General features: G+C 42.4%; 1 protein-coding gene and 1 long non-coding RNA gene across 2 annotated transcripts; both read left to right on the forward strand.

Moving 5' to 3' along the window:
* The first annotated feature begins 4,438 nt into the window (after window positions 1-4,438).
* Window positions 4,439-5,084, forward strand: LOC26530884 (uncharacterized). The gene is made up of 2 exons (XR_001449709.3): window positions 4,439-4,706; window positions 4,778-5,084. It is a non-coding gene; the product is annotated as an uncharacterized lncRNA (long non-coding RNA).
* A 2,570-nt stretch (window positions 5,085-7,654) lies between these two features.
* Window positions 7,655-8,690, forward strand: LOC6635716 (protein phosphatase inhibitor 2). The gene has a single exon (XM_002059117.4). The coding sequence runs from the start codon at window positions 7,784-7,786 to the stop codon at window positions 8,564-8,566; it is 783 nt and encodes a 260-aa protein (XP_002059153.1). The 5' UTR covers window positions 7,655-7,783; the 3' UTR covers window positions 8,567-8,690.
* The last annotated feature ends 3,734 nt before the right edge of the window (window positions 8,691-12,424 follow it).

Raw genomic sequence — 12,424 nt, forward strand, 5'->3', positions numbered from 1 at the left:
ATAGATTTGAGTGGGAAGAGGGAGAAGGAATTGCCTGCGAATATAACATTGACTGGCCGTGGGGGGAACTTATTGAAGTTTATTGATTTGTCTGCACCACCGATTACAAATTATGTCTACAAATTTATTTTCTTAAAAGTTGCTTATGTTAGGCTTAATCATTACCACCAAGCACTCAAATATTAGCCCAGTCTGTCTCGCAGTTTGCGTCTAATTTGTTTTGTTTTCTCGCGTTGATTTCATTTAGCCGGTTGCCTAATTAATTAGATTGCCGCTTTTGCCGCCTCAGGTATTGAATGAATGGAACTTCTCGTTTCGCCTATTACAATTGTCACCCACACAGAGCACCTGCTGCTGCTTCGGCTGGGTCTGGGTCTGGGCCTGGTTGATGATTTTGTTGTAAATTGATTAACTGACTGACAAAGCGAAACGACTGAAACGACTGAAACTGACTCGCAGCAGCCATTGGCGTTTTGCTGTTTGTTTTAATTAAATTTCTATTTTCCATTAACTATATAATTATCTCATTTCATTACGCTCTAAATTATATAACACTAATTGAATGTGTAGAGCATCAACAGAGTAAACAGTTTGTGCAGCTGCTCGATAGAAAAGCCATTGAAAGTAGTTCAATAGGAGTTTAGTTAATTTTGGCATCTGATATAAGTGCGAAGCTGATGGGCTAACTCTATATATAAAACTGACATGAACCTTCTCTTGGCTTAAAAGAAAGAACTAAAAGATAGACAGAGAGAAAGAGAGAGTACTGGTACCAAGTACCAAGCTCCAGGTTGAAAAAAAATTCGACAATTCATAACAAGTAAGAAGCACTAGTCGGGAGCTCCCGTCTAGGCGATACTCTGAACCCTCTTCTTTTAACAACAAATGCAAAAATATATATATATCAGTATATATTAGTTTATTTACTTGACTTATAGCTGTGAAGTAGTAGCGGGAAGGTGAAAGGCGATAGGTATCAAATAAATACTTGATATATTTTTATGTTATATATTACATATTATATATTATAATTTTCTGGAAGCAACATATCAAGTTGGTGACTCTAGCTGTTAATATTTACATAATTTGCTCAAAAAAACAGGCTGACGATATCGATTTGTATTATCGGAAACAAACTCGATCTGCGCAGGCACTAGGAGCACCTACATCTAAAATTTGTAGTGTCTAACTCTTATAGTCTGTGAGATCCTTGCGATTATACATACTGACGGATGTACAGATGGATGGACATGGCCTGATCGACTCGGCTGTTGATGCTGATCAAGAATATATACACTTTATGGGCTCAAAGATGCTTCCTTCTGCCTGTTACATACATGAGCACAAGTACATTATACCCTTTTTACCCATTTTCAATGGATTCAGGGTATTAGATCAAGCCCTGGCAACGCAAACTTGATTTTTCAACATTATTCATTCGACCTGGGCAAGGCCGGGTAACTTCATCTAGTGTGATGTTAAATTATTTTCACCATTATGTGGCGCATTAATTTCACAGCTCACCGACATATTTTCAGCACACTTTGCTTATCAATTGGCCTGCTCGGGACGCATTAAAGTTGTGGCCAAAGCTCGAATATCACTTCAGTTAAATGTTTACAAGCTGCCAGACAATGTCCGGATTATGGCAGCAGAGCACATTTGTTGTTGCCACAACTGTTTGTGTTTTGGCCATAACAGAAGAGAGAGAGAGAGAGAGAGAGAGACGAAACCTGTGTTAAAGTTAGTTTATTACTTAATTTTTACTAGCTGTCAATTCAGGGCGACAACTTGTGCTCGCCCGAGACGCCAATGAACTCCGGAACCAACTGCGACTGCGACTACGCTCCGGCAATATCATCCTACTTATGCGGGCCGTGTGCTGCACTTGTTACGCACCCGCAGCTTAGGAGGAGAAGGACGAGGACGAGGACGAGGACGACGAGTACATTTACGGGTTACATTATAGCCAACCGTTGCCCTAATCCTCCGGCCAGCTGGCCCCACGCTTGCCTCATGCATTGTCCGGCTTTTATGGCACGTTGTAAACACTGCGCATAAACTTTGCACTAAAGTGTTGTCGTATAAATTGTATTATGGCAGCTCCCAGGCCGGCCATTTACTGGGATGATGGGGCGTCAGAGGAGGGAGGGGAGAGGTGCGCGTGTGAAAAGTAACAAACAGCTCGACGGCCAGACAAAGCAAAAAGTAAAAGTAAAAACTTTTGTGTTTTTGTATTTGTTTTACTTTTTGCCAAAGCGCTTTTTACTTTTGCCAGAGATATTTATCATTTTGGCTAGCGCAGCTTTTAATTACAATTGTTGTGGCTAGCTTTTTGTTTGTTGCAGTTACCCTTAAACAAGGTTCTCGTCCTACCACTCCCACACCCACACCCACACCCACACCCACTCCCACTCCAATTCCTGTTGATCCTGAGCCTTTAGCCGGGGCCAGTAAATTGCATTTTCACGCCCAGCTGCATGGCAGACGCAAACGCAAACGCAAACGCATCGCATCGCATCCAACATCTAGCCCGGCATCAGACTCATCCACATCCATGTCCTCGTCATCATCATCATCATCGTCGTCAGGCTCATCGTCATCTTCATCATTGTATGAACATTTTTTTCGGCTTTTTTCCTTGTCTGACTGTCTGTTTGGCTGGCGGATGGTGAATTGCCCTGATTCGTTTTCATTTCATGACCATTATTTCGACTATAGCACGGCTGACCCGGAGAATTCTAGCTGCCATGGCCCCGGGCCAGATATTTCTGTTGCTAAACTCATTTGCATGATTTCTGGTTGCGCTCTTTTCCTTTATTTTCAGTTTCATTACGCACGCCTACCAAGACAACAAAAAAAAGGAGAAAAATTCGATGAGTTTTCCAAGTCGATGTACGATTTCGGTTCGTTTATTTTCCGGCAACTTTGTAATTTATAAGGCAGCATACTTTCGCTCCAACTGCAAGCTAAGCAGTTTATAAGGGCATAAGGACAAAAGGGACGGGTACAAAATTAAGTACAGCTAAAACCGATTTTCTTATAAGGAATTCTTCAATATATTATTCAATGTCAAGATTATGATTATAACTAAAAAATGTCTTTAACCCAGTATTTCACTTTTAATAAAATTTCTATTTAACAAACAAATAAATATTGACCTGCAAGAAAATAAAGGACATATACAAAACCTTCTTATAAGAAATTCCTTAATAAGAAATCTATCTCAATATTTGGTTTAAGCAAGGAAGTCTTTAACCTAGTATTTCCTTTTTTAAAGAATATAATAATAAATAATGTCATGCGAAATCTTTATGCAGGAAAATAAACGATAAGTACATATTCTATATTAAAATTATGATTAAAAAATAAAAGTGCTTAACCTTCTTTTTCACTTTAGATATAAAATATTTTGTCACATTTTGAGCTCCCTCTTTTCCTGCTCCTGTTCCTTACATGCGAAATCTCAATGCAAGCTCTTAATATTTTCAACAATTTAATTGGCGGTATATTCGCACTGCTGGCAAACTTTCTATTGCGATTTCCTGTGCCATAAATCATAGTTAGTTTTTTGTGTGCGTGTATTTTTTGGTGCCCACGGCTGCTGTCGCTTGGCTGTCAGTTTTGAAGGCCATATCGAGCCGCGGGTCTGGCCACAACCACGAACCTCCACGGCCAGGGACATAAAGGAGGAGCAGACGCTTCCTACAAATTGGTTGCATTTCCTGGCGTAAAGCTGCCAAAACTCTGGAGCTCTGGCCCTAGAGTTGGGCCTCCAACGATGACTCAGCCGCGGGCAATCGTCATTTTTACTTTTGCTGCACTTTTTGTCTAGTCGTTGCAATTTGGTTGCCTTTTCGTTTATTTTAGTTTTTCTTGTCTTTTATACTATTTTTTTTTTTTTTTTTTTTTTTGTTTGCTGCATTTGACATTCTGTGACTTTTGCTGGCGCGTAATTTATGTGAGTTGTGCACTACACGGCACAAAAAAGGAGGCAACTTTAACAACCAGCGACATTATGCGAAAAGACAGTTGCATAGTGCGGACAATAACAACAACAAATGGCTCAACTTGCCGCATAACTTTGTTTGCCGTTGCCCCACATAAGTGGGCAAAAGTACTCGTAAGTAAGTAAGTAGTTTGTCCCCGGCTCCGAGTGCTTTGTATGCCAGTCCAACTGTCTCTCTGTCTGTCTGTCTGTCTGTCTGTTTGTTTGTTTGTTTCCCTGTTTGTTGTTGTCAAGTTGTGTGCGTGTCGCCACATACGAGTTTCTTGTTATTCATATTCATTAGCGCTCTATTGTGTGCCCTGAAATTGCTATAGGACTCGAAATTTTGTCAGCAATTGTCAGCTAGAGAAAATCCAGCTGAACCAGTGCCAAAAGGTGTTGACTACGCGAGCAATAAGTCGAGTTAATATGTTTTGTTTTTGGATAAGTAGATTTATAAAAATTCGCATATTCGCAGCTTAGCTTTCATTTTCCTTGACTTTAGTGTGAACAGCTGGCATAATATTTACCCAAACAATGGGCAAATGGATATATTTAAATTTCCAATGAATTTTACACACATCAAGTCGTCTCTGAAAAATCCATCCCCTCAGCCCGAGCGGACTTGACGACTTCCAGAAGGCATCATTCTTACACATCAAGCCTAGACAGTAACACCTAAATTCTCTTCGTAGTCTCAATTTGTTTTGGTTTTCAGGTAAGCTAAAAAAAAAAAAAAAAAAAAAAATTAGAAAAATAAATTAAATAATTTCTAAATATCATTTTCAGAGCAATCATGTGTTGTGGACCTTGCGGTGGCTGCTGTGGACCCTGCGGCGGCGGATGTTTTGGACCTAATGTTTGCGGTCCGTGCTATGCGACAGGACCCTGCTTCGGTTGCTGTGGCGGCAGTGCCTGTGGCCCTTGCGGTGGTTGTTGCAGCAGCTGTGGACCCTCTTGCTAAATCCGAAAACCCGACTCTACACACTAAAAAATGGTTCTGCAATGCCTGGGGGCTGCACAAACGTATTTTTGGCTTGAAACACAAATCACATTGAAATGCTATCAAAATAAAGGAATGTAAGAATTCGTAAAAGCACTTTGAATATAATGTAGTATATACAAATGAGGGAGGGGATCTGGTACAATACTTATTTATGTTTTCGAGCCTTAAATTGTACCAAAAACATAATAGTGGCCACTCTTGTTTACACGGTTTTTAATTTATTTAAGCTTCCAATAATAACCACATTACCCTTATTAAATTAACTCGGCAATCTAATTATGCTTGCCTGTTTATGGCTGCATCTCTGTGTGTATAAATGTTTGGCTAGGAAAAAATATTTTCTTTTTATTTGGCAAAATAGAAGCGATCCTTAAACTTTCAAATAGAGCTTCATTTGGATCTCGCCAAAAGTTCGTTATAAAGCCAAAATCGTGCACATTCAGTATTAAGTACTCATGCTAACTGCCATGCAAGGATAACAGTCACCCGGCCACAAAGCGGGAGAGCTGCCAACTTTATTTAACTGTTTGCCAAGCTGTCAAGCACTAGCTAACTGCCACACGCTCCTACACACACACATCCCACATCCACATAAGTGTTTGGGTATGGAGTTTTTGTACTGGGTACTGCTCTCTACTCTCCTGCTACCACTGGCTGTAGTCCTTGCTGTGGTCCTTGTCCCGGTTGGGAGTACAGCGTAAAAGCCAAAAAGGAAACGCGCTACATTTGCGCTCAACGTGTTTGCCTTCAACGTTTCACGCTTCGATTGCCATACAGCCAAAGCCGGAGTCGAGCCACCTGAGAGCTCAACTGGCACACACACACCTTTATATATGTATACAGATACATATTGAGCTACAGATACTGCTGCAGAAATGCGCAGCCACACAAATACAAACACACACACATTTTAATCTAGCTGCAGAAAAATGTATTCGTACACCCAGAGCAGCATCAAGTATACGCGCCGTGTTGGGCGAAATTAAATTTTAAATATTTATAAAGCTGGGGCCAATAAAAGGAATTCGCAATTGGCCTGATTGGCTTTTAATCGCAGCAGACAGTTTTTAATAAATATGCATAACCGGGAAAGCCTCCTCCTCTCACCCACAGCTGGACACGCCCCAAAATTGGCTCAACAGCTAATTTCAATTGGGTTTTTGTGGGCGGATACGGACAACAGCTCGAACTCGGAACGGATGCTGCATTGTGTTGCGGAAAAGCCAAAAATCAAGTGCAATTTATGATTGCCATAAAATTGCGTGGATATGTGGCAACAGCAAGTAGCCGGAGCCAGATCCTGCGCCTCGAACGGATGCCAGCTGCAGCTGCAGAAGACTAACCCCAGCTGTTACTTATGTAGCACGTAGCTGGCGTATTTCGTAGATACACACACACAATGTTGCCGCTTGGAGCGGGCCTCGCACCGGGCTTCCGGTGACTACATAAGATATCCAATCGGGCAACTGCAATTGCGTAAATCGAACTAGACTGCTAGCCCATAGCTGCATTCTGCATAAGGCAAGCAATCAAAGTTGTCCGGGCAGCCAAATGTCAGCTACCCGAAAGCTGCCGAAACTCCACAGTGCGTGCCATCAATTCAATCATCATCATCTGGAGCAACATCATCATCGTGTCGTTGGTTTTATCGTGTAGTTTGTCGCATTGGCTGAGCTGATAAGCAGAACAGCTCGTAATATGCTTGCCTGAGTGCCGGCTCTTGGCTCCCGGCACCCGGCACCCGGCTCCCGGTTCCGGCCTTTTCCACTCGACTCTAGCCAGCGCTTGTTTATTCGCCGGCAAAATTGTGAAATAATGTGCTGCAATCAATTCGCAATACATGTGCTCTTTGCCCACATTCCCCGGTGCAGCGCAAAAATATGTGCACTCAAGAGTTTTGAAGCGGCAGCTGCCACTCTGGAACAACAGCAACAACTCTCTGGCATACCATGATGAATATGTTTACATCAATAACAACAACGAGAAAAAAGGGGCTATCTGCGGCATGCCGAAGATTTAATACCCTTTCAGATCATAGTGATCATGCATAGTGCTCGTGTAACCATACAACAATCTGCTTTTCGACTGATCGTTCCTATGGTAGCTATATGAAATAGTTTTCCGATTCAGCTGGTTCCCACATATTTACTGCCTGCAACAGAAAGAAGCACTTCTGCAAAGTTTCATAAAGATAGCTTTAAAGTTGAGTTAGACTGCAAGATGAATAATATATCGACTCGGTTGCTGATACTGATCAAGAATATACTTTATGGGGTCGGATATGTCTCTTTTTGTGCGTCACACATTTCATGACAAAATTATAATACCCTCTGCATGGGTATAGAAACCCGGGTCAATAATAAAGCACTGCTCCAACTCGCTCAGCTTCTCTCTATAGCCGATGGCTGCAGCTGCCGATGATGAACACGTCAAAATGAGTTTACTTTGCGGTCTGATGTCAGCGATTGCAGCCAACGACTAGATGCCCCGCCTTGCCCATAAAGTGCTTGACAGCCAACCAACGAGAGATTAATCAGACGCGGGTCCTCGAAATTTAAAAGTGTATCGTAAAGCTATCTCGGGCTCAATTTAAATCGAAAGCTGGCGATCTATTGGAGGAAAACATTTCATGTTTAGGCTGCGACTCACTTGTCATAACATGTAAAAGTTTCCAAATTATAAAAGACACAATTGCAAGTGTTATAAAAATATTAAAAAATTCAAGGAAAATAATTAGTATTTTCATCATACGTATATTTTGTAGAGTTAGTCGCAGTTACAGAAAACAAATGGAGGGAAATGATAGCGTGAGGGGCATACTGAAGGTTGGGGCCAATCTAGGTGACACTGTTATATTGAAGACGGCCAAGTTCGATGAGATGAATGTTCTGGCGACCTTTCATCCGGCCAACAAGGACTACGGCCATATGATTATCGATGAGCCGAAGACGCCGTTTGTGTTTGATGACGACTTGCCGCATGATCTGGACACGGCCACGCTGATGGAGAAGCTGCGCCTGGCCTCACAATCGGAGACGCCGGCTTTCGGCATGGATGCCGACTCGGACGATTCGTCGGTGGACGAAGACTATCCGGAATCGGTGGATGAGAAGGTGCGTCGCCTGGAGTTTGAGCGTCGTCGCAAGCTGCACTACAAGGAGTTTTTGTCAGTGCCGCTTGCTCGTCGCCTCATTGCCCAGGAGTTCGGCGATATGATCAGCTCGGAGGTCAGCATTAAGGACGAGACAATGCCGGGCATGGAAAGCTGTGAGCTTGAGGAATGCCCTGGTGAAGCCTCCGCCCGAAGCACTTTAGGATCACCGATTTTACTGGGCTCCATGGCGACATCGAGAAGCAGCTTTGAAGAATTACAAGAACCAGCAGAAGTCGAGCCGGGTTTCGGCAAAGATCATCCCTGTTACCAAAAGCTTATGGCCGAAATGAATTTATTGCCAGATGTCCCTCCCGTTCGACAGTCAGTGACAATAGCAGCTGGAGACCCTGCAGCTGAGGGAGAGCTTCAGCAGTTGGGAAAGGACGGGGCGGAGCAGACGGCGCCAAGAAATGCCTAGGCCACAGATATGTAGATCTCATCTGGCATTTGAAGCTAATTTATGTTATGCATTTTGATGTTCTCCTGTTCAAATTAAGACTGCCTGCTAGCGATGTCTATTAAAATTGTTACGTTCAAGTGAATCGGCATTGTTGTTAACCCGACGGCCGGAACTTACTTGAGATTAGCCAAATGCTTTCCAAGCCAATTGTTGGCCAGTTTCGTTGATGCCCTCTTCCTGTCCGAGCTCATTTGGCTGCCTGAATATTTAATTACGTCTTCTTGGCCACTCGTTTCCTGTTGTTCTTATCCTTGTCTGCAGCTGGCTTTGTAATTTCCATTGCTTGGTTAACTGTCTCTGGGTTTTGTGCATCGACTGTCGCAAAACTTTGTTTAATAACTAATTTCGACATTTTGTTTTGTGCACTGCAACGTAATTGAAAATTCCTTTGGCTACCGAACGCATTTCCTTCTGGCCAAGATAAATTAATTTTGATTTATTATTGCAGCCGCACCTCAACATCTTCTGGTCATGTCTCGTCAACAAGTTACGCCATTTAAATATTATGTTTGCTTCCAGACGCCAACTGGTTTCTGGCCTAAACGCCAAATGTCTTTCAGTCGTTTAAAATAATTGCGCATAATGTTTAAATTAGCAGTCAAATAAATGTGCTATAATCAGAGCTTTAATTATTATACGGCCGCTTGAATAATTTTCACAAATCAAAATTGTAAGAGCCAATGCCCAGACCAGAGCCATTAACTGTCATTAAGATTAGATTTTTCGAGTGTGCAAAATACTTAAATTTAATCAGCTGCATAAATTGCCCTAATAAAATAGAAAGTAATACCTGGACCTGACGTCTTATTAATTAGCAGTATCGTATTAAGAATCAGCTATGTAAAATTAAATTTGAACAGTGCTACAAATTTATGACAAAGAAAGAACAATAAAATTAACCAAATATAAAAAATAAAGAGAACAATACAAACAAAATACATAATATAAATAAAGTAAATATAATAAATAAAATTAATAACATAAATAACATATATAAAAAATAATTATAATAAGAAAATAAGCTTCTTCAGCTTTAAATTGCTTTAAGTACAAAATAATATGCCATTTAATGGGCGGCTCCTCTCCTCGCATGTCTCAGGTCCTTTGCCCACTTGTCGAATTGAAGGCACGTAGAGTGTGCTGGGAAAAGCCTTTAATGTGGATTTGCTGGCTACAGCATGTGCGAAATGAAATTTAAGTTGGCCCAATTTATGGCCTGACCAGAGCTGAAAGCCGCAGACGCTGCCATCTTCATATGCCGTGCGCCTGTGTGTGCGCGTGTCTTTCTTTAGCACGACAATTGCCGTGTACATTTCATTAAGTGCATAAGCCGTCGGCTGTCAGCGCTGTGTGTAATGCATTTTAAGCCGGAAAATTATTTTTAATGCTATTTACAGCACAAATGAAAATGCAAGCGTAAATAAAGAAACGGCAGTCACGAACTGGACTCGTCTGGACCCAAGCCCAAGCCGGAGCACAACAAACTTAACTACAAGCTGCACAACAATTGAAATGCAGCCAACTTAAAGCTGCACCCGTTCCCGTTCCGTTCGCCTTGTTGTGGAGTCAAGTTTGGTGCTTAAGGGGGTAAACACGCGCGCGTGTCACTAAGAGTGCAGCTAAATATTTGCCGAAGCATTTTTGGTATTTACGACGGCATGTCGTGTGGCATGCGGCCACTTGGTCCCAAGGGATGCGCCTAGAGGTGCAGCTTGGCAGTCGCCCAGGTTGAAGCGTGCGGAATGCGCTGCAGGAGCTTGGCGCCGCAGCCAAAGCCGGAGCCAATGACAAATACTTGAACGCTGTGCAGTGCGCATCAATTCTCATTTTGATAAATTATAAAACGTCCAACGTGGTCGGTTCTAGTTTAATGGATTGCACCATCCTAACTAAATCCATGTATGTAGCATGGCAATCACATCTCCCCAGTGTGTGTATGAATGTATGTGGATCTGTGTGTGTCTCTATAAATATGTATATATATTTTATCTAATGCCAATTTCACTTACCGCTGCACAGAGTATTTTGTTATATATTACCATTCTCCGCAATTCTGATGAATTCTAGTGTCTTCTACTGTCTTTCACGTTTTGACTGAATAAACTGTATCCCCGATCATACTCTCACTCTAACTAACTTGTGTTCTATCTTTCGCTGCTTCCGCTCTCTATCTAATTGTATACATGTTTACATCTCTATGTATAAAACTATTTTTCCTGGCTAACTTACTGATTGCCCCAACCCTAGCTAGGAAGCTGAAATTTTCACTGCACTCACCTTTTGTGATTTGTGGTTTCGTGAAATTCCACCTGCATGTGTTGAAAAATCGCGATAAACGTGTTTATGGAACTTTTTTGTTCACCGTCCGATCGCCCTTAAACTCAATTTCAAAGGTCTATGTTCAAATTCATTTCGAAAACTGCATTGCTCCTTTGTTTTTTTTTTTTTTTTTTTTTTTTTAATTATATTTAGTTTATTAAGAAATCTGGTATCCTGTTACTCTATGTTAGCAACTTTTATCAGAGTGACATAATTACTTAGCTTAGCGATGATTGTGGTTTTACAATTAGTTATACAATTAGGTTAACAGATTATAGAAACATATTTTGGTGTAATTAACGAAGCTTGTCACCTATACATAACGATCGATTAGGTCGGTTGGGTAGGTCCTCTTCAGTCGCCTTCTTCTTCGCCTCCTTAGCAGGCTCCTCGCCAGGATGTTTGGATGGTTGTGGAGCTTTGTTGAGTAGCTCGCTGCTTGCCTGTTGACTACGTCGCCCACCATTGGAACCTTGAGGTCCTTGGCGATGTCGCGTGTGCGAATATACCATTCGGCTCCAGTTATTTTGCGCAGGGTTTTGGCCTGAATGATGCGAATTTTGTTCAGGTGTGTTTTTGCAGCTATACCGTAAACTTGAAGCCCGTAACGCCACACTGGGGCAAGGATTACCTTGTAGATTAGGACCTTGTTTCGGAGCGAGAGTTTGTTTTTGGAGTTGAGGAGCCAGCTCATTCGCCTTATCTTAGATTTGATGTTGCTCGTTACTGCAGAGACGTGCTTACTAAATGTAAGTCGTCTGTCGAGAGTGACACCTAGGTACTTGTGTTGACGATATTGCTCTAGAAGCTCACCATGAAGAAAAAGTCCGGGGCATGAGTCCTTGCGTAGAGTGTGGGTAACCGTGGCGCACTTTCCAGGGTTCACTGCGATGTTCCATCTACAAGCCCAGTTTTCAAATCGCTTGAGGTATTCCTGCAAGAGGTCAGTTGCCACGTACACACATTTGTTTTTTGCAAGGATTGCCGTGTCGTCAGCAAACGTGGCCACCAGAAGGTCCTGCCGATCATTCCGTCTGCTTGCATTTGCTGTGGGCATGTCATGTGTAAACAGGCTATATAGCGTGGGACCCAAGACGCTGCCTTGTGGAACGCCCGCTTTTATGCGTTTGGTTTGAGAGGCTACTCCATCCTGCACCACTTGAAAGGTTCTCTCAGTTAGGAAGCTCGCAATGGTGCTAAATAGCTGCGGATTCAATTTGTCCTTTATCTTGGAGAGGAGTCCTGCGTGCCACACCCGGTCGAAGGCTTCTTGGATGTCGAGGTATGCTGCCACCACATACTCTTTCCTGTGAAAGCCGTCCAAAATATAATTTGTGACCCGATGTAGTTGCTCAGGGGTACCGTGTTTGAGTCGAAACCCAAACTGGAACTTCGGGATCAAGCGTTTTATTTCCGGGGTATCCAGGACCCTTCTGAGGATGCACCTTTCCAGAATCTTACCAAAGGCAGGCAGGAGGCTGATGGGGCGATAGGATC

Source organism: Drosophila virilis, chromosome 4 (assembly GCF_030788295.1).
Source record: "Drosophila virilis strain 15010-1051.87 chromosome 4, Dvir_AGI_RSII-ME, whole genome shotgun sequence".
In the NCBI taxonomy this organism is placed as follows: Eukaryota; Metazoa; Arthropoda; class Insecta; order Diptera; family Drosophilidae; genus Drosophila; species Drosophila virilis.